This window comes from Mastigoproctus giganteus, chromosome 12 (genome assembly GCF_048544385.1).
Source record: "Mastigoproctus giganteus isolate SK-2022 chromosome 12, ASM4854438v1, whole genome shotgun sequence".
Taxonomy (NCBI): Eukaryota; Metazoa; Arthropoda; class Arachnida; order Uropygi; family Thelyphonidae; genus Mastigoproctus; species Mastigoproctus giganteus.
In genome coordinates, this window is record NC_143586.1 from 125,884,317 (window position 1) to 125,911,798 (window position 27,482).

Consider the following 27,482-nt stretch of genomic DNA (forward strand, 5'->3'; position numbering starts at 1 on the left):
TATTATAGGTTCTAATACTTCTCGTGTTTAGGATTTTCATAAAAAAAAAAAAAAAAAAAAGGGGGAAAAAAAAGTAAATAATGAAAAACACACTCCTGAAATAATCAATGTAAACTCAGAAATAAAATTTATTTCTGAAAAAAAAACCAAAAAAAAAAAAACCAAGAAATTCTTGTTAATTTACAGGGTACTAATTCCTGCATTTAGTCTGCAGGATGACGGTTCGCATCTCAGCAAATACTCACACTGTGTAACAATGCAATTATTATTCACAATAGAATGCAGGATTTGTGAAAGGCAACAGCTGAATCTTTAAAGTTTAATTTCAACTTTTTTTCATAAAATTCTAATACTGTTTCTGTTAAAAATTATACTTTTGTCAAAAAAAATGAAAATATTTTTGAATCTTTTGCTGTCAGGCACCCATTGTAGAATTTATGACATAATTCTAAATTCCCCTATAACCTGGCTAGTAAGAATTCAAGATTCATGTACAAGGGGTGTTCACTTAATTTGAAGACTGATGCAAGATTTTATTTTAACCGAGTGAACTTTCCATAACTGCCACTACAGGGGCTCTCCCTGATCGCTAATGAGCAGACTCTGTTCGCAGGCCAGTACTTGTCGAGTTAGTGTTGCGTGAAGAGAGTTTTTTTAGCCACATGTTACTCACAATCATTTTGAAGCAAGTATCATGTCGGACATACATATTGAACAGCGATATGTGATTTGTTATTGTGTCGGACAGGGCTGAAATGCATCAGAAACAGTTAAAGAGATGAATAAGGCATATGGTAATGAGTGTCTTGGAAGGATGGCCATAACCTGGTGTGCAGAAAGTCTGGTCACACCAGATTATGGTTTCTCCATCAAGACAATGCCAAGCCGCATATGGCTAATATTCTGCAGGCAGTGATCACTGCCGTAGGTGCTGAGGTTCTCGTATATCTGCCTTATTCACCGGACTTAGCCGCTTGTGATTTCTTCCTGTTTCCACATTTGAAGAAAGCTCTGAAAGGCAAGCATTTCACGTCCAACACAAAGATCCTTACAGAGCTGCAACAGAAGCACTTCGCAGTCTTTCAAAAAATGGCTTGCAAGAAACATTTAATATGAGGGTATGATGGTGGCAAAAGTGTGTAATGTTCATGGAAGGGTATATTTCAAGAAGGAAAAATCCAAAGAAAATTCAGATAATGACAATTAAGATAAGATCTTGACTGGGATCGCTGACTGAAGCAAGATCTTGCACCAGTCAGTGAATTCAATGATCATTACTTGTGGTTTACAAACTTTATAAAATTAAATGTAACCCTTTGACAACATGCATCACCATTTTTATATGGGTACAACACTATGAATTTATAAAACTGATGATACTTGGCTACAGGGTATTCCTAACAGAAAGAGATCAGTTCTGCAAATTGTAATGGTGCTTGGAAACCAGGCATCTCCAAAAAGGAGATCTTATTGAAGTGATTAAGGAATGTTTAAGGCTTTAAATGGGTTGCCTTAAACTTTAAATGCTGATAATGTCTATTTTTTCTAAAAGTCATACAAGGGAACGTAAATTTAAATTAGAAAAGGAAGATTGCAGAATAGATGTGTGGAAATTTGCTTGCTTTCAGCCATAAAATAATTGATTGTTGGAATAAACAAGTAGCATGTGAAAGAGGATAATTTACATAAATTTAAAGGAAGATTGGTCAAATTTTTAGAAAAGATGGACATATTAGTAAAAAATTTAATGAATTTGAGGAGCTGGTCGGATACTGTTGGGATATCAGAGACGTGGTTTCACATAGAGATAAGGAATGTAGAATTGAAATTTGGGAAGTACAATGTGTACAGAAAGGGAGGAAGGGCCATGCTGTCAGTTAAGAAACACTTAAAATCTAAGGGAGTGCATCAAGTTAACATGGGTGGACAGTGCAGTGCAGTGTTGTGTTAAGTCAGTTTGGTGTGACATAAGCACTGGGAAAGCCAAGTTGAGAATAGGAGTGCATTATAGGCCTAATGATTCTGATGAGTACAGCAAACAACTGTACACAGAAACAGAGTGGGCCAGTAAATCAGATTGTCATATAATGGAGGATTTTAACTCCCCATATATTGACTGGAAATTGTGGGTTGGTCACTCACACACTAGCAAGATTTTGTGGATTTTCTGGAAGATTGTTTTCTACAGGAGCATGTTCGAGAGGCAACCAAAGGGAGTAATACTCTTGATCTGATTATCAGCAGTGATTATTCATGCATTAAGAATCTGCAGATAAAGGAACCACTAGGTGACAGGGATCACAGTGTACTGATGTGGGATTTACTCAAAGATGTTAATACCATCAGAGATAAAGTGAAGGGTTTTTGATTTCATAAAGGTGACTTTGATTTCATAAATGTTGCCAACAGGAAATTCTAAATGGGAAGCATTTAAGGAATTAATCTTGGAAGCTAATAGGCTTTTCATATCATCTAAGAAATACTGTTCAAGGTTTAGGCCTAAATGGATGTTAGATGAATTAATGAGAGTTGTAGCAGAGAAGAAAAAATGAATGGGATGCATATAAATTATCAGGAGACACAGATATCTATGTTAGATATAAGATAGTCTGTAATCAAGTCACAAAGGAGGTTAGGCAGGCGAAGGCAGATTACGAGAAATCCTTGTCAAAGGATGCAAAGAAAAAACAGGAAAGACTTCTTTACTTAGGTAAACTCTAGAAGGAAGAGGATGCGGTTCGGGTTGGTCCATTTGATATTGATGGTTTGATGTTGATGATTCTGCTCAGTAGCTGACAAACTGAATGAGTATTTTGCATCTACATTCACACACGAGGAATTCTGCAGAGAAGTGGCCAGAAGCTTAACAAACTCTAACTGAGAGCAAAGTGGAGGAGAAATTTCTGAAGTTAAACATAAGGAAGGCACCTAGGGTGGATGGGATCTATCCAGTTATATTAAAGGCGGCAGCAAAGGAAGTAAGCAGGCCCTTAGCCATGATTATGAGGGCATCCTTGGACTCAAGGGAGGTCCACACAGACTGCAGATGTGCAAATGTATCCTCAATTCACAAAGGGAGAAAGGTGACACAAGTAATTACTTGTGTTCCTGGGAAAATAATGGAGTCACTGGTTAAAAAAGCACTGCAGGATCATCTAACAAGATTAAACAAGATTGCTGTTATAGTTCAGACACAACATGGGTTTGTTAAGTGGAAGTCTTTCCTGAACAATTCGATTGGATACTATGATATGGTTACAAAGAAACTGGATGCAAAAAATAATTTTGATATGATATTCTTGGATTTTAGGAAAGCTTTTGATACTGTTGCACATGGAAGACTACTGTATAAGTTGGAGCAGTATGGCATTAAGGGTAAGTTGCTACAAGTTGTAAGTTGGATAAAAGGATAGTTGAATGGGGGAAGACGGAGAGTCGTAATTAATGGAAACTGCTCTTCATGGACTAATGTTATTAGTGAAGTTTCTCAGGGGTCCGTGTTTGGCCCCATTGTTGATATTAATATTAATATCAATATTAATATCAATATTAATATCAATGATATTAATATTGATGAAGGCAGAGACGGATCAAGCCAAGTGGGGGCCCCAAGCGGTAAAAATTTCAGGGGCCTCAAACTCAAGTTAGAAAAAAAAATTTTCAAGAAAACTCTCAATAAGTTATTAACAAAAAAGAAAAGTAATCAAAAATTTCATACCATAACACATTAAATGAATTTATTAAAAACATTTTTTACATAGTTTTTACAAAATTGCAAATTCGTCAATTATTTTTGCAGTGTCAATTTGGCTTAAAATTTCCTGCTCTATATACAGAATGGCCATATTATTTAATCTTTCTTCTCCCATAGTACTCCTTAAATAATTTTTGCACGCTTTAAAACAGAAAACGATCTTTCTCCTGACGCATTACATAAGGGAACTGTTAAAAAATTTTTCAATAATATTTCAACATTCGGAAATGTCAAGACATTTCTTTGGCAGCTCGATAGATGTCTGGTGTGGTTTTTATGGTGTCCTCGTTTTCTTTTAGAAATATTAAAAAATGGTCAAATTCATCTTCAAAATTACAAACATCAATGTCATTTTTGTAAATATCCTTAAACTTTTTTATTGCGTTCTTTTTTTCTTCTATTGATAAATTCCAATCAAAATATATTCGAAAAGGCTCTACAACAACTTCATACGTCTGAGTTCTTCGAGATAGTTCTTCTGCCTTGGTGTTATCACATATGACATAAAATGAATTGATTATGAAATTTTCTCTTATTGTAAATTCATGTCCGACTTTTTTGTTTTCATCGAAAAACATTTTTCTCTTTTGTTGTCTGCGAGTTTGTCCATCTTCCACATTAAATGATAGCCCTGATAAATCAGTTGCCTCTTTTTCAACTTTTTCAAATTCTTCTCTGAAATTATTGATAAAATTTTCTAATGACTTCAGTAGGGTAGATCCATTCAATAGTTCGCACCCCACTGATTGCAGTGATTTACTAGTAGCATTTATTCTTTGTAAAATAGTATTCCAAATCACTGTCATTAGGGCGGTTTCATATTTGTCCATTTTCTTCAGAAATGAAGTCGCCTCCACTATGGTAACTTTTTTTTCTTCTTTTGAATTACAAATTTCAGTTAAAGCCTCTATTACATGGGTGAAACCAAGTTTAATAGCTAATACAGCATCTGCTCTTGCTGACCATCTTGTATTAGAAACTCTTTTCACTGTGACGGAATGTTTACACATTTCTAGATTTCTGGTTAAAATTTTCCAGCGATGGGTTGACGCAGAAAAAAATGTGAATAAATTCTGCACAAACATAAAATACTCAATTGCAGTACTACAACTTGCTGCAGCGAAATTTCCAATTAAATTTAAGGAATAATTAGCACATGGAATAAAAACCGCACTTGGGCTATGTTCTTTAATACGTGCTTGCTAACCTGAGTACTTCCCTGACATATTAGAAGCATTATCAAATGATTGTCCTCGACAGTTTTTAATATTCACTCCTAATTTTATTAAAGTTTGCAAAACTTCTTGTTCCAAATATGAAGACGTGTGTTTATCTATGGGAATGAATTCCACAAATCTTTCCATTATATTACCACAGGATGAAACATATCTTATCACAAAAGTTAGTTGATCGACATGAGAAATATCGGGAGTGGAATCAACAATTATACTATAATAAGTCGCAGATTTGATTTCTTCAATTATTTCCGCTCTTACTTGATTTCCAATAAGACCTACAAATTTGTCACAAATAATATGAGATAAATAGTTTGCATTTCCTCGTCCTTGGTTGGCATATTTTTGTAGATGTAACTTCAAAAACTCATTGTATTCGCTTAGATATTCCAAGCAGGTTAAATAATTTCCTTTCCTATTGGAATCTTTGCTTTCATCGTGACCCCTAAATCCTAATCGACTCAACAATTTTATTGTTGATACAATTCTTTTCTACACTTCTCTCCAGTAACATTCTTCTTTTTCCTTTTCCTGTAATAGTTGAGTATCAATTCTATTGAATTTTGTTAATCTTTTATTGCTGACATGTGTTCTTTTGAATTTGACATGTGTTCTTTCAGCAATACACATTGCTGACATGTGTTCTTTTGAAACTTCATGGTCCGATAAAATAACAGTTATTGATCTCCAATTTTGTAAACCAGTTATTAATTTAGACTTTATTGTTTAAAAGAGTTTGCAAGGGTAGCAGTAAACACTTTTGCTTGTTTCTGAAAATATCAGCCAATTTCTCTTTTCCATAATTCCATTTGATTTCTTTCTGTAGAAATGATCATAAGAAAGTCCTCTGTAATACACTTCATCTCTGTCTTTATACACTGATTTTAAATTCTCTATATTCCCAATATTTTTTGGTTTGTTATTAAGAATATGATCAATAATAGCATCTGTTAATATTGTTGGCCATAAAGCTATATCATTTATTACTTCGATGTCTATATCAAAGCATCTTTCTGGACTATCTCTACCTTCTGCGTTTTAGCAATCCCTTTTTTTAGTAGCAATTTCAACCTCTTGATTCTCATGTTCTTCTTCTTTCTCTTCTTTAGAAGAAGTTTCGAACATAAAGGTAAAGTACAGCCATTATCAACCCACTGTAGGATGGAAGCCTCCTCAACAATTCATGTTGAGTTTCGAATGTAGGCAATTCAGAATTATCTGACGTAGATGTTGATGGCAACTCTGTCTCTGTATTAACTTTTAAAAATTTATGCAATGAATTTCTTTGGCTTTCAGCAATTTCCAGGTTTTTTTTTAACTTTTTTCGCTTTTCTGCCCCACTTTGATGTCTCTTCATTTTTTTGCTGTGAAGAAAAAAAGTTTTTTTTTTTGTAAAATAGTTTAAAAGCTTTTAACCTCACAAAAATTGCCTACTAAAAATATTTTTTTTTATGATAATGTTGTTAAGATGTTAACAAAGAGAATTCATTTTCTTTGCTCCTATTCAATGCTCCTAAACTAGAAAAGTTACAAACTTGAAATTTTTACCATATATGTAGTCCTCTGACCACATATCAGAAATCATATTGAAATTTGAATCGGATTATTATTTTTGGAGTAGTTCAAAAACCTTGAAAAATTGCTCATTTTGTTGCTGAAAATTTCAGAAAAATGGTCATAATTCGGAAAATACAAGAGATATCAATATCTTTGTCATTGATCAGCACACATTAAGCTAATTTGGAGAATTTTTTCAGAATTTTCTGCCCAGTGGTTACGAAATGCCGTTAGGTACAATGAATGTCAAAAAATGAAAACTTTCACGCCCTCCCACACCGTCATTTTTTAGTGAATAAAATTTTAAAAAATTCAGACTTATTCTACGTAATGAGATCTTTCCAACCATATATTACACAAAATATTTTTTTTTTCAAAAATCCGCCATTTTTACCCTTTGATTGTCGCATTTCGTAACTACTGGACATAAAATTCTGAAAAAAAATCTACAAATTACTGTATAGTCTCCCGACCAATGATAATTAAGAAATTATTGATATCTCTTATATTTTCCGAATTATGATCGTTTTTCTTACAAAAAAATCTTATTATGAAAAATAGCGGCCTGTCAGGGCAATTTGCTTTTAAACTAAAAAAAATTACAAACCTCAAATTTTTATTTTATATGTAGCCCTCTTTCCGCATATCATAAATCATATTTAAATTTAAATCAAATTATTATTTTGGGAGGGGTCGATTTTTTTGTGTAATTAAAAAATATATATATTTACTTAATTTGGGCCTATTTATGCTATACTAGTTTCATTCCCTGATGTCCAATTAAAAGTTAGAATCCCACCAAAACTCAAATTCCCTTCAAAAGCTTAAATAATACCGCGTTATAGGAGGGTTGATTGTATACAAAAAAACATAATTTTCCTCGAATCCTAATGAAAAGACATTTTAAGACCTCGGGGCCCCTTAGTATTCCAGGCCCTACGCGGCCGCTTAGTCCGCTTACCGCTTAATCTGCCTCTGGATGAAGGTATATCAGGCTTAATATCCAAGTTTGTAGACAATACAAATGTTGGTAGGGTTGTCAATGATAGTAAGAATGATACGCTACTGCAACAGGATCTAGAAAAGTTGAGCAGATGGGCTGAGAGGTAGCAAATGAAGTGTAGCATTGAAAAATGCAAAGTAATGCATATGGGTAGCAGAAACCCCAGAGTAACACGAAATGTGTAGTACTACACTCAGGATAGTGGAGAATGAAAAAGACTGGGGGTAATTGTGTAATCGATATGAAGTTTTCTTAGCAGTGCAACCAGGCTGCAAGAGTAGCTCACGGGGTCTTGTCAATGATATATAGGAATTTTGCCAGTAACGATAAGGAGGTGATTATCCTCTTATATAAGGCAATGGTCAGGCCACACCTTGAGTATTGCATACAGGTCTGGAGGCCTCATTTTAGAACAGATGTTGAGCTACTAGAACAAGTACAGTGAAGGGCAACAAGATTAGTGAGTGGAACAAATGGTTGATGTTACCAAGATAGGCTTAAGTTATGCAAATTGAAGTGTTGGGACTAGGCACCTGCGAGGTGATTTGATTGAGGTGTATAGGGCCTCGAATGGTTTGAGCAACTCAGTACTGATGGGATTCTTCTTCTTGCTCAGATTCCGTACCTGAGGGGCATAAATTCAAATTGAGGAAAGGCAGTTGTTGAATAGATGTACAGATGTTGGTTTGTTTGTTATTTGGTTTTTAGGAGCATTAGCAACTAAGGCCATATTGCTCCGGGGACATGCAGTGGTCATTCTTTGACCTTTCTGCATCCTCCATATTTGGTGGGCATGGGCTCGAACCCTGGTCTAATCAAGAAGCGTGTGCTACACACTGCTGCTCCTGCCCACCTGGCTACGGAGGCACCCTCGATGTGCAGAAATTTGCCTTTAGCCAGCAGGTAGTTGATTGATGGAACAAACTTCCATCTGTCATTGTGGAAGTTGATAGCTTAAATAAATTCAAAGAAGTGGACAAACTTTTGGAGCAAATGGGAAGGGTTTTTTTTGACAGATCCTGTATAAACTTGCTTTCTTGCATCATATGTTTCTACTAATGCTAATACTAATATAAAGAGTAGATAATTTTTTTTCTTTTTTTTTTTTTGTTGACTCCATATAAGCTTGCTTCCTTGCATCATTTGCCACTATTAATAATCTCATTAATATTCATCAATATGGGTTCCACCAATGTCAATCCACTGGTAATATCTTGGATATCTTTGGACAAATTCATAGAAAAAGTTCATGAAACTCAAACAGTTACTCTTCACATTTCTAAGGCTTTTGATCAAAACGTTCTTCACAACAAACTTCCACCTTGTGGTTTATCTTCTGTATTTTGCAACTTAATAGCCAGTATTGTCTGCAAGTGCTCACTGCAAGTAAAGTAATGGCAGATATATCTATCTCTCTCTCTCTCTCTCTCTAAATCCTCAACTAAGACTGGTGTTTTTTCCACAAGGTTCAGTTCCTTCTCCCACTCTTTTCCATTTGTATATTTATAACCTTCTTCCACTGACTGGAATTTCAGTGCATAGCTTTGACAACAACAACCACATTACATTCCACCTTCCAGTCTGAGAAACTGTACTCTGAACAAACAGCTTCAACTTAACTACCAGCACCACTTATTCCTTAAATGCATAGTTCTTCAATGCAGTGAGGAAATCTTAGTTAATTTCAGTCCCATGTTATTTCTTGCAAAAAAAGAGTCTACTTCTCATTTTCTCATCTTTGACAACATTCAGATTTTAGATGACCTATCTCATATCCTACATATCTCAAGACAGCGTTTTTTCCCAAACTTAGGTCCATAGACCAGTTGTGGAGGTGGGGGTGGCACAAAACAGACCTTCTGGAACTGGTCAAATTATTCATTCTATGTATATAGCAAATTGATGATAAATAAAGTTATTATTATATATTTATGTAAAAATAAGAATAAAGTTGAGTTGTTTTAAACATAAAACTTTGAATTTTCTTTTCAGAAAACCCAGTGTTCATATATATATATATATATATACACACACACACAGAGAAACATATGAATATATATAGGGTCTGAAAACTTTTTTTTTGATTTTTGAAAGTGTCTGTAGATCTCAGTAGTTTTTTTTACCACTGTCTCAAGAGATTAACCTGATCTCTAACCACAGCTACTGACTTTGTACTTACTCAATCTCTATTTGTAAAAGAATAAGAGAAGTTGACCTCAATATGATACTCTCCAAAAATTAAAACGAAAACAATTAAAAAAATCGTAAATCTCACATTACAGTAATAAATAATTAAAAATCAAATGAACACAATTAAAAATCAATTTAACGCAATTAAAATTAAGTAAAAAATTAATTTAACGAAAAAATTGCAAAACTCGTTTTGCAATCAAAAATCATGAAAAGTATGAACCAGAGCTATATTTTATCAATATAGCTCTGGTTCATACTATCTTACTCAATCTCTGTAAATCCTTACAATGGAGTATTGTTGCCTCATCATGGGTGGTGCTCCCAAAACTTCCCTCTCAAGCTCATAGCCTCTATCCAGAAGTGGACAGTCAGGTTAATCCTTTCAGCTGTTACAAACTTTCTCCACTCTCCATCACATTATTCTCTGATTCAGCAGAATCTCAGAATCTAATGTGATTCTGCTGAATGCCGTTTCTTGATATCGCCTTTGCATGATTCTTCCAGACTGGCAAATGTAATTCCACCACTGTGTTCCAAACCAGTCTGAATATATTCCTCAACTGGTCAACATCCTTTCACTGTTCAATGTAAGTGCACAGAACTAACTTTTTCAATTCCTGTTTTATCCTTTATATTTCTGTTCTCTGGGGCGAGTTTCTTCAAATGTATTTCATGCAAAAAATTATAATTTACAGAAATTCAAGTCCAGGTCAACAAATGTCTTCTATACTAAAGTACTACAGGTTCTCTAACACCACTTTTGTCTGTTGTTACCATAAAAAGAAAAAAAAAAAAAAAAACATGTATCTGGTAAAGCTGTATTTATGGGAAGAGGCCAGTAAAAAACTGTATTACTGGCCTCTACAAAAAAATTATGAAAAAGAGATAAACAGAGTGTTGCTACTGACAATTGATCCAGTCAGTGAGAGGTAAGTCACTTTGTTGTCCCACCACCAGCTATAATAAATGGTCACATCACAAGCAAGGCAGAAATTATCACATATACAGCTGAAAATAATAAATGAAAACTCAACTTACACAGCTACTGAAATACTACCTACTCAGTATCAACTGTGATGTCTCTTAAACAAAGCCGGGGGCCAGCAGTTGCTCGAATACCACCTCTTTTGAATTCACTATCTTCTCTTTCCAGACTGTGAGATCCACGTTTCCACCTTTAAAATGAACATATTTCTTTCAGTTTCATTATACTGCTTCTGAAAGTTTATCTAATTTAGAAAGCAATTCAAAATTAAGTATGACGGAGATCAATTAAAATACTGGAATAAAACTAAGAGTTTCTAATGCAGGGAGGCAAAGGTTGCTTCTTACTAAATTAGTTCAAGTAAAATATTACGCACATTGTGCAAGCAAAGAAAGGAATTTTTTAAAGAGTTAAAATCTGTACTAAAGCTATTTCCAACTAATTATTAAAAGCAAATATAGAATTATATATTATATGATTTATATTTCCATCATATACATATTTCATTCATAAACTAAAGTTATCTCATTATTTCCTAATTTCTGTATCATCATCATCATCATCATCACCCATTTTCAATCCACTGCAGGAGGAGAGCCTCTCCAGAAACTTTCCAGTTCCTTCTGTTTTGTGCAATGGCCATCCATTTAGTACCCACAAAGTCATGAATTTCATCTGTCCATCTCCATTGTTGTCTTTCAGGTTTTCTTCTAGCTCCTCTTGGGTACCATTCTATTATTTTCTTAGTACATCTGTCATCATGTCTTCGAGCTATGTGTCCTGCCCAAGACCATTTTAGTTGTTTAGTTTGCTGCGTAATCCATGTGTTTCTCTTCTTATCTAACAGTCTGATTCCCCCATTCTTTGCTGTGTAGTTCTCAGCTTCTCTTCCATTCTTTTGGTGAGTGCCCAAATTTCACTTCCATAAGTCATGGTGGGGAGTATACACTGGTTCATTATTTTACGTTTCAGACAAATTGGGATATTGCTCCTCAGTATGTCACTATATTTCCTGAATGCTATCCATCCAAAATTTATTCTTCTATTGACTTCCAGCCATTTATCATTATTACAGCTAATTGTAAAATAATAAGAGAAGTTTACCTCAATATAGTACGTAGAACACTTCCGTATGATACTCTCCAGAAATTAAAGCGGAAAAATCGAAAACTTACATTAGAGTAACAAATAGATTAAAAAATTAAAAATCAATTTAACACAATTAAAAAAAGAAATTAAATTCTTTTGATTAATTTTCTTATTTTTAATTGTGTTAAATTGATTTTTAATTTTTTAATCTATTTGTTACTCTAATGTAAGTTTTTCGATTTTTCCGTTTTAATTTCTGGAGAGTATTATATGGAGGTGTTCTATGTACTATATTGAGGTAAACTTCTCTTATTTTACAATTATTGATATCAACGTAGAATGTATTGAGTTCTAAAACTCAGTATGAACCAGATATATGAACCAGAGTATAATAGTATGAAACAGAGCATTACAGCTCTGGTTCATAATATTTTATTACAGCTAATGACTTGTCCCAGATAAGTATATGACTTCACCTTTTCAATTACTGCTCCTTCACTCATTATATCCCTTTCTTGATATCTCTTACTTGTTCATCATTACTTTTTTTTTTAGCCATATTCATCTTTAGTCCTAAATCCTTACTAACTCTGTATAACCAATTAAGATGTTCCTCTAATTCTTTGGGATCGTGGCTTATAACCACAATGTCATCTGCAAATCGTAAATGGTTTAGGTACTCTCCATTCACATTGACTCCTTTCTGCGACCAGTCTAATTAGCATTAGTAGAGGCATTTGATGCAAGAAAGCAAGCTTATGCAGCATCAGCCAAAAAAAAAAAAAAAAAAAAAAAACCCACTTCCACTTCACCCCTCTGTTCGTTCAAAATACCTGTCCAGCTGAGCCTTAAACTTATTTAGGCTATCAACCTCCACGACAAGGGATGGAAGTCTGTTCCACCAACCAACCACCCGCTGGCTAAAGGCAAATTTCCGCACGTCTATCCTACATCTGTCTTTCCTCAATTTGAATTTATGCCCTCTCAGGTGATTATTCTGAGCTAGAGGAAGAATCCCATCAGCATTGAGCATGCTCAAACCATTCAAGGCTTTATACACCTCTATCAGATCATCTCGCTGGTGCCTAGTCTCCAGACACTGTAATTTGCAAAACTTAAGCCTTTCTTCGTAAGAGCACCCCTTTGTTCCATTCACTAATCTAGTTGCCCTTCTCTGTACTCATTCCAGCAGCTCTACATCCTTCTTGAAATGAGGCCTCCAGACCTGTATACAGTACTCTAGGTGTGGCCTGACCATTGCCTTATACAAGGGAATAATCACCTCCTTATCCCTGCTGGAAAAATTCCTGTATATCATTGACAATACTCCATGAGCTACTCTTGCAGCCCATCTGCACTGCTCAGAGAACTTCATATCTGCCTGCACAACCACCCCCAAGTCCCTTTCATTCTCTACCACTGTCAGTGTAGTACCACAGAGTTGATACGTTGCTCTGGGGTTGCTGTTTCCCATGTGTAGTACTTTACATTTGTCAATGTTAAACTTCATTTGCCACCTCTCAGCCCATCTGCTCAACCTTTCCAGATCCTGCTGCAGCAGCTTAGTGTCAGTAGTGTCCTTGACAACCCTGCCAACCTTTGTATCGTCTGCAAACTTGGATATTAAGCTTGATATACCATCATCAATATCATTTATAAATACAGAAAACAATAATGGACCCAACACTGAGCCCTGAGGGACTCCACTAATAACATTAGTCCATGATGAGCAGTGTCCATTGATTACCACTCTCTGTCTTCTCCCCCTCAACCACCCCTTTATCCATAGCAGCAATTTGCCTCCAATGTCACACTGCTCCAATTTGTGTAGCAGTCTTCCATGTGCAACAGTATCAAAAGCCTTTCTAAGATCCAAGTATATAATATCAAAGCTATTCCCTGCATCCAGTTCTTTTGTGACTGCATCATAGTATCCAATCAAATTGGTCAGGCAAGAGTTCCCCTTAACAAAACCATGCTGTGTCCGAGCTATAATTGAAGTCTTGTCTAAATGATCCTGCAGTGCTTCTTTAACCAGTGCCTCCATTAATTTTCCTGGAACAGAAGTTAAACTCACAGGTCTATAATTACTTGTGTCAGCCTTTGATCCTCCTTTGTGAATTGGGGTCACATTTGCACATTTCCAGTCTATGGGTACCTCCCCATAATCTTCTGAAAGCTTCTTCAAGGGCAGCTGTAAACAACTTCGGAGATACTGTGTCTCCTTTTCGAACTTCTTTCTCTTTTTTAAATTTAATACTGCCTTTGTCTTGTCTAATAAAGGAAGTAGCATTCTCATATATTTTCTTCAAAATCATAATATATGGGGTATCTATGCTTTGTCTTTCCAGTACCCGAAACATTGCCTTATCCTGTATGCAGAGGCGGATTTAACGGCGGGTGCATCGAGCGTGCCCTGGGCCCCAAATTCTGAAGTGCGCACACAAAACCCCGACAAATTAGTTGAACTAATATGTTCAACTATTAGTTCAAAACTTTGTGATTATTATTATGCTATTATTAATTATATTATACATATTATAATCAAATTTTATTGGAAATAAAACATTAATAGTACATAATATTTTTTATTTATTTTAAAAAATGGTTAACATGTATTTTTATTTTCCCTGTCTCTCTCTTTTTTTTTAAGGGGCCCAATATTTTCTTCTGCACCCGGGGCCTCAACCGACCTTAATCCGCTACTGCCTGTATGGAGTCAAATTTCACCCCAGGGGCTCACATCTGGTAAGTATGGGCTTGACACACCCAGGGTCCTCAGCTGGATATCATCATTCTTCTCTTTCTTGGTGATCCCTTTCTACTCTCTTGCTTCCTTTCTACTTTCTTGCTCTCTTTTTCAGCGTAACTCGGGAATTTTTTTTTTTTTTTTTTTTTGGCTGGTGCAGCATAAGCTGTTGTTTTTTTGTTTTTTGGTTTTTAGGAGCATTAGCAACTAAGGCCATATTGCTCCGGGAATATGCGGTGGTCACTCCCCGACCTTTCCGCATCCTCCGTATTTGGTGGTGACGGGCTCGAACCCCGGTCCAATCAAGAAGCGTGTGCTACGCACTGCTGCTCCTTCCCACCTGGCTACGGAGGCGCCTCAGCATAAGCCTCAGGCTTCCTTGCACTATATGGCTAATAATAATAATAATAAATGCCTTTTCATAATCCACAAATGTCAGGCATAATGGTGTTTTATATTCATTTGCTTGGTCTATAATTTCCAATTTCTGATTTATGTCCTTTCTTATGCAGCAAAACTATGATTGCATTATTTCACACCTTTTCTAATGCATTTTGTGAAGAGTCTTGCAAGTTTTTGTGTCATGTCTCTTCCTCCCAATTTTAACAACTCTACAGTAACTTCATCTTCCCCCGGGGCTTTCTGATTCTTCATTTTCTTCAACGCATGTTCTACCTCATCAGGAAGGATATCAGGTATGTTGTATGTGTTACTAATTTGTGATCCATCTTTCCCACTGCTGGCATCATTCCCTCGCTCCTTGTATAACTCTTTATAGTAGTCTTCTGCTATTTGAATTATGCCTTCTCTGCTATTTATAAGCACACCATCACTATTCTTCAGTTTTAGTATCTTTGTCTTTCTGTATTACTGCTTGTGGCTGCTGATTTAAATCCTTTAATGCTTGTTCTACTTTTCTTGTGTTAAATTTTCTTATGTCCTCTCTGAGTCTCTTTCTAATGGCTTTGCATAACTCAGTATACTCAATTTTCTCCTTGTCAGTGTTTTTCTTGTTCTTCATTTGTCGTCTTCGGTTCATCATGACAAGTGTTCCTTGACTAATTTTTTCTTCTTTGGATTTCTTTTTACCTATAAGTTTCTTGGGATTTATCACTTTCAGAAAGTTGTAATATTCCTCGTTGATATCTTTGTCCTGAGCAGTCTGCAGAAGCTCAAACTTGTTCTTAAGTTCCAGTACATACTGCTTTTTCTCCTCTTCTGTTATCTCAAAGACCTTTTCTATTATTTACTAAAGTCAGTTTTTTTCCTTTCTTTTCTTATATCTATATGAGGTATTGAGGTATTGCTCAAAACATCAAAGGCAGATATTGTTGGCATATCAGAGACGTGGTGTCACACAGATATAAGGAATGCAGAACTGGAATTTGGGGAGTACAATGTGTATAGAAAGGATAGACAGGACAGGAGGGGAGGAGGGGTTATGCTATTAGTTAAAAAACACATAAAATCCAAGGAAGTGAAGCCAGTCGACATTGATGGACAGGGCAGTGTCGAGTCAGTTTGGTGTGACATAAGCATAGGTAAATCAAAATTGAGAGTAGGAGTGTGCTATAGGCCTAATGACTCTGATGAGTATAATAAGATACTGTACTGGGAAATAGAATGGGCAAGTAAATCAGAGAGTCTTATAATGGGGGATTTTAATTTCCCAGATATTGACTGGAATTTGTGGGTTGGTCACTCACACACTAGCAAGGCTTTTGTGGATTTATTGGATGATTGTTTTCTACACCAGCATGTTCGGGAGGCAACTAGAGGGAGTAATACTCTTGATCTGATTATCAGTAGTGATTCTTCATGCATTAGGAATCTGCAGATAAAGGAACCACTGGGTGGCATTGATCACAGTGTGCTGAAGTGGGATTTACTCAAGGAGGTAACTACCATCAGAGGTAAAGGGAAGGGTTTTTGCTTTCGTAAAGGCGACTATGATGGTCTGAGACAATATTTAAATTCTATACAGTGGGACCAACTGATGATGTTACCAACAGCAAATTCAAAATGGGAAGCATTCAAGGAACTAATCTTGGAAGCTACCAGGCTTTACATACCAACCAAGAAATATTGTTCAAGGTTCAGGCCTAAATGGTTGTCAGATGAACTAATGAGACATATGACAGAGAAGAAAAATGCATGGGATACATACAAATTAATGGGTGACATGGAAGCCTATGATAGATATAAGCTGGTCTGTAACCAAGACACAAAGGAGATTAGGCAGGCAAAGGCAGATTATGAGAAATCCTTGACAAAGGATGCAAAGAACAACAGAAAAGAGTTCTTTACCTATTTAAACTCAAGAAGGAAAGGGATGAATCAGATTGGTCCACTGGATGTTGATGGTTCAACAGTTGAGGATCCTGCTCAGGTGGCTAACAATCTAAACGAGTATTTTGCATCTACATTCACACATGAGGAGTTATTCAGGAAGGGGAATGTCGTAGGTGAAGTAAACATTGGCAGTGAGCTAGATGATTTTCTAATAACGGAGAGGAAAGTGGAGGAGAAATTGTTGAGGATAAACATAAAAAAGGCACCCGGTGTGGATGGGATCTATCCAGTTATATTAAAGGAGGCAGCAAAGGAAGTAAGCAAACCGCTAGCCATAATTATGAGAGCTTCTTTGGACTCAGGGGAGGTACCCATGAACTGGAGATATGCAAATGTAACCCCAATTCACAAAGGAGGATCAAAGGCTGACACAAGTAATTATAGATCTGTTAGTTTAACTTCGGTTCCAGGAAAATTAATGGAGACACTGGTTAAAGAAGCACTGCAGGATCATCTGGACAAGAATTCAGTTATAGCTCAGACACAGCATGGTTTTGTTAAGGGCAGGTCTTGTCTGACCAATTTGATTGGATACTATGATGTAGTCACAAAAGAACTGGATGCAGGGAATAACTTTGATATTATATATTTGGATCTTAGAAAGGCTTTTGATACTGTTGCGCATGGAAGACTGCTGCACAAATTGGAGAAGTGTGGCATTGGAGGCAAATTGCTGCTATGGATAAAGGGATGGTTGAGTGGCAGAAGACAGAGAGTGGTAATCAATGGACACTGCTCAACGTGGACTAATGTTATTAGTGGAGTTCCTCAGGGTTCAGTGTTGGGTCCATTGTTGTTTTCTGTATTTATAAATGATACTGATGATGGTGTATCAGGCTTAATATCCAAGTTTGCAGACGATACCAAGGTTGGCAGGGTTGTTAAGGACACTACTGATACTATGCTGCGGCAACAGGATCTGGAAAGGTTGAGCAGATGGGCTGAGAGGTGGCAAATGAAGTTTAACATTGACAAATGTAAAGTACTAGATATGGGAAACAGTAACCCCAGATCACCGTATCAACTCTGTGGTACTACGCTGACAGTGGTAGAGAATGAAAAGGACCTGGGGGTAATTGTGCAGGCAGATATGAAGTTCTCTGAGCAGTGCAGACGAGCTGCAAGAGTAGCTCATGGTGTCTTGTCAATGATATATAGGAATTTTTCTAGCAGGGACAGGGATGTGATTATTCCCTTGTATAAGGCATTGGTCAGGCCACACCTTGAGTACTGTATACAGGTCTGGAGGCCTCATTTCAAGAAGGATGTAGAGCTGCTGGAACGAGTACAGAGAAGGGCAACAAGATTAGTGAATGGAACAAAGGGTTGCTCTTACGAAGTTTTAAGTTTTTTAAGTTTTAAGTTTTGCAAATTACAGAGCCTGGAGACTAGGCATCGGCGAGGTGATCTGATAGAGGTGTATAAGGCTTTGAATGGCTTGAGCATGCTCAATGCCGATGGGATTCTTCCTCTTGCTCAGAATAATCACCTGAGAGGGCATAAATTCAAATTGAGGAAGGACGGATGTTGGATAGATGTGCGGAAATTTGCCTTTAGCCAGCGGGCAGTTGGTTTGTGGAACAGACTCCCATCGCTTGTTGTTGAAGTTGATAGCCTAAACAAATTTAAGGCTCAGCTGGACAGGTATTTCGAACGAACGGAGGGGTGAAATGGGAGTAGTGGTTGGTTTTTTTTTTTTTTTTTTTTTTTTGGCTGATGCTGAATAAGCTTGCTTTCTTGCATCATATGCCTCTACTAATGCTAATGCTAATGCTATATCACGTGTGCATCTTACCATTCTGTGATCACTTCCAACATTTACCTTGTTCAGGACAGTAACATCATTCACGATATATCTTCTGTTAGTGAGGATGAAGTTGATTTCATTAGTTGTTAATCCATTTGGGCTCTTCCATATCCACTTTCTGTTCACCCTTTTCATGAAAAAAGTGTTAATTACTGACATTCCTCGAGATTCTGCAAATTCCACAAGTCTTTCACCTCTTTCATTTCTTTCACTAATTCCAAAATTTCCTACAGTTCTGCACTCTTCTACACTGTTTTGTCTCTCTCCAACCTTAGCACTGAAGTCCCTCATAATGATAGTGTAGTGAGTTTTCTGTTCATCTAGAAGACTCTCAATTTCGGTGTACATTTCTTCAACCTCTTCATCATCATGGCTCGATGTTGGTGCATAAATCATTATAACTTTTAGCTCATACCTCTTAGAAATCCTGAGTAGTAGTCTTGACACCCTTGGTGATGTACTTTTGAATTCCAAAATGTTGTTTTTTATATCTTTATGGACCAGGAAGTTCACTCCCCCCTCACTGCCGTAAGAGGGGGAGTGAAAGCCGCTGGGGAATGAGGGCCATTTGTTTCACCTTACTGCCATGTGCTGGAGGGTTTGGTCTTTTCCTCTTCATGCTGACCAGGCATCTTGAAGAGAACCACTCTACACGTTCAATGCCACCTAAGTGACGTAACAGGGCTTTACACCGAGAAGGTGTGCATGAGTGGATTTTAGGGAGGCAGGCCAACTGGACTTCTCCTATATCTTCTGAAATAGAAAGATATTGGATCCATCAGTGTTTTAGACTGAGTGTCTGATAACGCACTGAATGCCTGTTCCCCTTACCTAAGGCCAAGTAAGGTATAAAACTTATTCATCACTTAGGTATCTTCTGTATAGTAGTAGCCTATAACAAATGAATATTTACACAAGAGAATTCTAATTTTTATAATGGCACTGATCTCTCATAAGTATGATGCTATCCATATGAATGACCTCAGTAATGACAAAAAAACCAAAAAAACATTCAAGCATTAGCCATTCAAAATATCAGTATTGTATGGCTAGTACAGTATAAAAGAGAGAATACCAATGAATGTACTTCAGAGAAAATAATACTTTTACATTAGAGAATATGAAAAAGAACTATTCTTCTTAGGGAATAATTATAACGAGACACATGCAATCTTTATGAATTTACATGGCATTTTGATTTTATTAATGTACTGTGGAGCAATTGATCAATCAATTTTTCACACATAATAACAAAACTCACTGAGTTTCTATTTCTGTCGCTATTATAACTATAGCAGAGAGAAAAACAACAAGCAGCTCAGAGTCACCCACTAAGCCTTCTCTTCCATAGCATTAGGAGCGGAAAGCAAAGTGAGTGACCTTGAGCCACCTATTATTTTCTCCATACTTTAGTCATGCAGTTAACAAACTGTATGATTAACTGTAATGGCAACAAAAGCCTTGGTTGTGTGGAATTAAATCTATGGCTTATGCATGTCAGTAAGTTGCTGTTTTATTAAAATATCAAATCAAGCATACATTTCTTCAGCTATACCCACACAGAAAATCTACTGCCCTTTGCTCTTAGATTTCTAAAGTGATATCAAACTGGCCAGCTAATGCAAGCACTGTACTATAAGGCATGTACAAAGAGTGACAGAAGTGACATAAGCCGTGCTAAGTTACAAAGTTTACTGAAGTTCACTAAAACAGAGAAATTCAAAGTTAAATTTCATAGTCAAAGCAATATGGCCACACAGAACTTATAAAGTGACTGCAGGACTGTCTTGTCCTTTTATCTGCTTTTTGCAGCACAATGACAACATAATGTCAACACAATGATCTTAATTCTCACAGCACAACACATTTACCTTTGCAATGAGTTTACTTAGTAGTGCACTACTTTCCAAAAGAAAGCCTTGCCAAAAAAGTAAACTGGCTATTTATTTAAAAGATGGCACACTGCCATCTGGTCCTACAGCAGGCAGCCATTAGTGACTAAACTCAAAAACAGATACTTTAGCAATATTACAATTCTGAAGCTCTAATTTAATATACTGCATGGTAGCTCACAACTGTTTTGGCTTCGTTTCAACTTTTTTTGTCTGAGTATTGTCACTAGGAACCTGTTAGTTCTGAAACAAACTCTCATAGCAGTGGCACATCTCTTAAACAAATGAGCACTTAATCTTTTGATGAGGCTATCTGGCTGAAAGTAGTGAAATACCAGATGGCACACTGCCATCTGGTCCTGCCATCTGGTCCTACAGTGTCTGCAATTCTGCCCAGACACGATAGGAGGGAGTATATGATGAGAGCCTTGTCGATCAATTCGGCCCTGGAAAGATTGTGCAAGGCTCAAGGGGTAGAATTTTTTTCAGCCTGGACTGTACTTGTTAACAGGAGAGATTGCTTCTACAGGGATGGGATACACTTAAATAGAAAGGGTGCAAGAATATTTGCTGATGCTATCGAGGCAGTGTTAGGTGGGTCGGAAAACTGCTAGCTTGGGGGGAGACAAAGACCAATAGATTGACAGTAGCCACTGGCAGAGGTGAAAGAGATTCTTGCACTGCTTCTATTAGAATGAGCAGAAGCCTGAAAAACAAGATGCATGGTATTTCAGAGACTGCTGGGAGCCATTGCGGCACAAGTAAACACATGGGTTGTATTAGGGTAGCTAAGAATAGAAACAGGTGCAGGTATACTTGCGTGTACACCAATGCTAGGAGTTTAGTAAATAAATTTGATGAATTTGAGGTATTGCTCAAAACATCGAAGGCAGATATTGTTGGGATATCAGAGACGTGGTGTCACACAGATATAAGGGATGCGGAACTGCAATTTGGGGAGTACAACGTCTACAGAAAGGATAGACAGGATAGGAAGGGGGGAGGTGTTATGCTATCAAGGAAGTGAAGCCAGTCGACATCGCTGGACAGTGCAGTGTGGAGTCAGTTTGGTGTGACATAAACATTGGGAGATCAAAATTGAGAGTAGGAGTGTGCTATAGGCCTAATGACTCTGATGAGTATAATAAGGAACTGTACAGGGAAATAGAGTGGGCCAGTAAATCAGAGTGTCTTATAATGGGAGATTTTAATTTCCCAGATATTGACTGGATTTTGGGGGCTGGTTACTCACACACTAGCAGGGCTTTTGTGGATTTATTGGATGATTGTTTTCTACATCAGCATGTTCGGGAGGCAACTAGAGGGAGTAATACTCTTGATTTGATTATCAGCAGTGATTCTTCATGCATTAAGAATCTGCAGATAAATGAACCACTAGGTGGCAGTGATCACAGTGTGCTGAAGTGGGATTTACTCAAAGAGGTAACTACCATTAGGGGTAAAGGGAAGGGTTATTGCTTCCGTAAAGGCGACTACGATGGACTGAGACAGTATTTAAATTCTATACAGTGGGACCAACTGATGATGTTACCAACAGCAAATTCAAAATGGGAAGCATTCAAAGAACTTATCTTGGAAGCTACTAGGCTTTACATACCAACTAAGAAATATTGTTCAAGGTTTAGGCCAAAATGGATGTCAGATGAACTAATGAGGCATATGGCAGAGAAGAAAAATGCATGGGATACATACAAATTAACACATGACACAGAAGCCTATGATAGATACAAGTTGATATGCAACCAAGTTACAAAGGAGGTTAGGCAGGCGAAGGCAGATTACGAGAAATCCTTGGCAAGGGATGCAAAGAAAAACAGCAAAGAGTTCTTTACTTATGTAAACTCTAGAAGGAAGGGGATGAATCAGATTGGTCCACTTGATATTGATGGGTCAAGTGTTGATGATCCTGCTCAGGTAGCTAACAAACTAAATGAATATTTTGCATCGACATTCACACATGAGGAGTTATTCAGCGAGGGGAATGCCAGAGGTGTATTCAACTCTAGCAGTAAGCTACAGAATCTTGAAATAACTGGGAGTAAAGTGGAGGAGAAACTGTTGAAGATAAACACAAGAAAGGCACCCGGGGTGGATGGGATCTATCCAGTTATATTAAAGGAGGCAGCAAAGGAAGTAAGCAAACCCTTAGCCATAATTATGAGAGCTTCCTTGGACTCAGGGGAGGTACCCATAGACTGGAAATGTGCAAATGTGACCCCAATTCACAAAGGAGGATCAAAGGCTGACACAAGTAATTATAGACCTGTGAGCTTAACTTCTGTTCCAGGAAAATTAATGGAGGCACTGGTTAAAGAAGCACTGCAGGATCATTTAGACAAGACTTCAGTTATAGCTCAGACACAGCATGGTTTTGTTAAGGGGAAGTCTTGCCTGACCAACTTGATTGGATACTATGATGCAGTCACAAAAGAACTGGATGCAGGGAATAACTTTGATATTATATACTTGGATCTTAGAAAGGCTTTTGATACTGTTGCACATGGAAGACTGCTACACAAATTGGAGCAGTGTGACATTGGAGGCAAATTGCTGCTATGGATAAAGGGGTGGTTGAGGGGGAGAAGACAGAGAGTGGTAATCAATGGACACTGCTCATCGTGGACTGATGTTATTAGTGGAGTCCCTCAGGGCTCAGTGTTGGGTCCATTATTGTTTTCTGTATTTATAAATGATATTGATGATGGTATATCGGGCTTAATGTCCAAGTTTGCAGACGATACAAAGGTTGGCAGGGTTGTCAAGGACACTACTGACACTATGCTGCTGCAACAGGATCTGGAAAGGTTGAGCAGAGTACTACACATGGGAAACAGCAACCCCAGAGCAACGTATCAACTCTGTGGTACAACACTGACAGTGGTAGAGAATGAAAGGGACTTGGGGGTGGTTGTGCAGGCAGATATGAAGTTCTCTGAGCAGTGCAGACGGGCTGCAAGAGTAGCTCATGGAGTATTGTCAATGATATACAGGAATTTTTCCAGCAGGGATAAGGAGGTGATTATTCCATTGTATAAGGCGATAGTCAGGCCACACCTAGAGTACTGTATACAGGTCTGGAGGCCTCATTTCAAGAAGGATGTAGAGCTGCTGGAACGAGTACAGAGAAGGGCAACAAGATTAGTGAATGGAACAAAGGGGTGCTCTTACGAAGAAAGGCTTAAGTTTTGCAAATTACAGTGTCTGGAGACTAGGCACCAGCGAGGTGATCTGATAGAGGTGTATAAAGCCTTGAATGGTTTAAGCATGCTCAATGCTGATGGGATTCTTCCTCTAGCTCAGAAAAATCACCTGAGAGGGCATAAATTCAAATTGAGGAAAGACAGATGTAGGATAGACGTGCGGAAATTTGCCTTTAGCCAGCACGTGGTTGGTTGGTGGAACAGACTTCCATCCCTCGTGGTGGAGGTTGATAGCCTAAATAAGTTTAAGGCTCAGCTGGACAGGTATTTTGAACGAACAGAGGGGTGAAGTGGAAGTGGTTTTTTTTTTTTTTTTTTTGGCTGATGCTGCATAAGCTTGCTTTCTTGCATCAAATGCCTCTACTAATGCTAATGCTAATGCTAAAGTTACAAAATTTACTGAAGTTCACTAAAACAGAGAAATTCAAAGTTAAATTTCATAGTCAAAGCAATATGGCCACACAGAACTTATAAAGTGGCTGCAAGACTGTCTTGTCCTTTTATCTGCTTTTTGCAGCACAATGACAACATAATGTCAACACAATGATCTTAATTCTCACAGCACAACACATTTACCTTTGCAATGAGTTTACTTAGTAGTGCACTACTTTCCAAAAGAAAGCCTTGCCAAAAAAGTAAACTGGCTATTTATTTAAAAGATGGCACACTGCCATCTGGTCCTACAGCAGGCAGCCATTAGTGACTAAACTCAAAAACAGATACTTTAGCAATATTACAATTCTGAAGCTCTAATTTAATATACTGCATGGTAGCTCACAACTGTTTTGGCTTCGTTTCAACTTTTTTTGTCTGAGTATTGTCACTAGGAACCTGTTAGTTCTGAAACAAACTCTCATAGCAGTGGCACATCTCTTAAACAAATGAGCACTTAATCTTTTGATGAGGCTATCTGGCTGAAAGTAGTGAAATACCAGACAACCCATTGCACAGGCAAGTTGATTCTGCTGTAAGAATTAGGATCATTACATTTTCTAATCATTTAAATAATGCAGGCTGCAAAAACAGATGAAAGGACAGTGTAGTCCTGAAACAGGACTACACTGATTTGCATTGATTCTTAAAAACAAAGTCACTGTGTCCCATTGATGACTGAAGGAATAATTAAAGGTCTCTTCATTTGGGGACTGCAGTTAGCCTATCTCAAGGTGAGCAAGTAGTGTTTCTCCCAATAAGGTTTCCAGGTTTTTCAGCCCACCGAACATGCAAATCAGCAATGGCCACACATCACAATATGTTCTAAATTGCTGAAGCTTCTAAAAACCAACCACATCAGCAACTAACATAATTTAGATAAAGGACCAAATCTATCATTCGTACCTCTTCCAGATAGCCTAATTTTCCGGATTATAAAACGCAAGATAAGATTAAATAAATTATGTTATAATGTATTAAGGTAAAAGAAAAAGACTTTAAATATCATGAAAAAAAAGAATTTATTTAATTAAAAAATAATAATAATAACTTATATATATAAAAATTTGCATATTCGGATAAGTATTTTACTTCAAATTTTATGTGGAAAAAATTTAAAGTAATTTTTTAAAATAATATTCAATCATTTTTTGTGACTAAACATAATATGAAATGAACAGAACAAAATATGTCAGGGAAAATTGGGTTCACGGAAGTGAATGACTAAATCTATCACTTATGGTTTCCTAATCCAACACTCCACCAGATATACAAAGTAAAGAACAGACAGAAATACTCTCGACATAATAAATATTTGTCTCAAATACTTCCATTAATTAAAAAAAGAAGAAAAAATCAGCCTTTCAAATTATTCTGGATAACTGATGTTCTACTGTATTGCAGAATAATTTTCAATGTTGGGGAAGAAAAGGGAGGGAAGGATAGCTCCTACGAGGTAGACAGAGTGGCAACAGAGCTGACTCAACATGCTCAATGAATTCATTTACAGGCTACGTTATATTATCTTTGCCTTTCCCCACCAGTTTTTTTTTTTTTTTTGATCAAATGAGATTTCTTCACCCCTATACATTCTATCTGGTAGGATCAAAGTATTTCAGATTCAGCACATAATCAATGCACTCTTTTTAACTTTATTTATATTAAAATTTATTCTTCCCATATTCATTTCTATCTCATTTAGTTTATATTTTATCTCCTCCCCCCAATAACGTATAATTAAGAGGGAACATCAAGTCTCTTTTTGACTTGTGAAACATAATATAATCTATATCCACTAGGAGCAAGGTTTTTCTCGAAAATTACAGTAATTTGCATTTATTATTTAGCCTTGACACAGAACATAAAACTTCAAAATAATTGCCAATGTTTAGCTGCTTGAATGTTGGTCTTTTTTTAACAATGCAAGATTCTATATTTCCTACAGAAATGAACTGGTTTGTATTTGATTCTAAATATGTGAAGTTGGTAAGTACAGACTGGTTAGTCTAACTTCAGTGGTAGTGAAAATCATAGAAAACCATATCCCATGTGTGATAGCCCATCATACCTCCCAGGTGTAGGGATCCTGTAGGAGCAAGACATCAATCGTTTGCCCCTGTGACATGTGTTAGCTGGTCTGCTACTGCGCTGGCTCTTTGTGCATTTGATTGAAGAAATTTTATCTCTTGTGTAAGAGTTATTGTGGGTTCTCTAGCCATAATTGATCATTGCTTGGTAAGTACTCTTTACTTTATTATACACCGGACAGGAGGGGTGTCGTATAGAATTGTGCAGCGACTTAGCACTTTTACAATTTACACAGGATGCTGGCTAGTCTCTGTCAGGGCAATTTTTAAACTCATGGCCCTTGTCGGCACAGTGACCACATATGGACTCACATTGGTTGCAAGTGTGGGTTGTGTGGCCAAAGCACAGACAACTATAGTACTTGGGTATGGCAACATATTCTCTGTATCTATGGCTTCCCCAGCCTACAAAGACCCTATTCTAGTTGATAATGCCAGGCTCTTGAGGACAGTTCGACAACCCAGTTGACAGCGGGGGGGGGGGGGACGTGGCTTCAGTGGAAAGATCTTCCTCTGTGAAGTGACCGCTGAGGTTCTTCAGGAAGAGTTTCTCTCTCAGTATCTTGGGTGTGTAACTCTGGCCAATGTCAAAGATTGAAGGGCCTTCCTTTTTAGTGTCTCAGCTCTTAAACCTATGGTAGCAATGTTGGGGTTCTTGAGAATAGTCAAGGCTTCTAGTGTTGCTTTTGATGATGACACTGGGGGGGGGGAGGTTCTGCCTTGCAAATACTCTTAATCTTGATGTTCTTCATTTGATCTCTTAGATTTTTGGTAAGGGTTTCCTTAACAGCATCACTGGTCTCCATGAGGGCATCCTCAACAAGTTTGAGTACAATGTGTAACTCCAGGTGCTTGCTAGCTCTCCCTTTGTTGGGTTGTCCTTCTGCTGGGGATCCTGATGCAGAGGCCACAGGGTGGCTCCTGAGTGCCTCTGCAAAAGAATGGGAGCTTTGTAATATTTGGTTTTCCTGTTCCTGATCAAGCATGTCAATTTAGTTTGGAGCTTCTCATTGTTGATGTGCAAATTTAGGATAATGTTTTCCATCTTGATGAATAGGTACATAGTAGGTCTGATATACACCCTTCTTACACTTCAGTGGTATGTTCCTATTCCAAATCAGATCTC

At 37.2% G+C, this 27,482-nt stretch overlaps 1 protein-coding gene across 3 annotated transcripts in view; it reads right to left on the reverse strand.

Annotated features, from left to right (window-relative positions):
• LOC150077402 (liprin-beta-1-like) overlaps positions 1 to 27,482 on the reverse strand; it is a 400,264-nt gene that overhangs the window by 59,717 nt on the left and 313,065 nt on the right. For all 3 annotated transcript variants that reach the window (XM_090386092.1, XM_090386090.1, XM_090386091.1), the window contains exon 12: positions 10,804 to 10,917. In XM_090386092.1, coding sequence (XP_090242218.1) covers positions 10,804 to 10,917 — 114 coding nt within the window. The remainder of the gene's footprint in view (positions 1 to 10,803; positions 10,918 to 27,482) is intronic.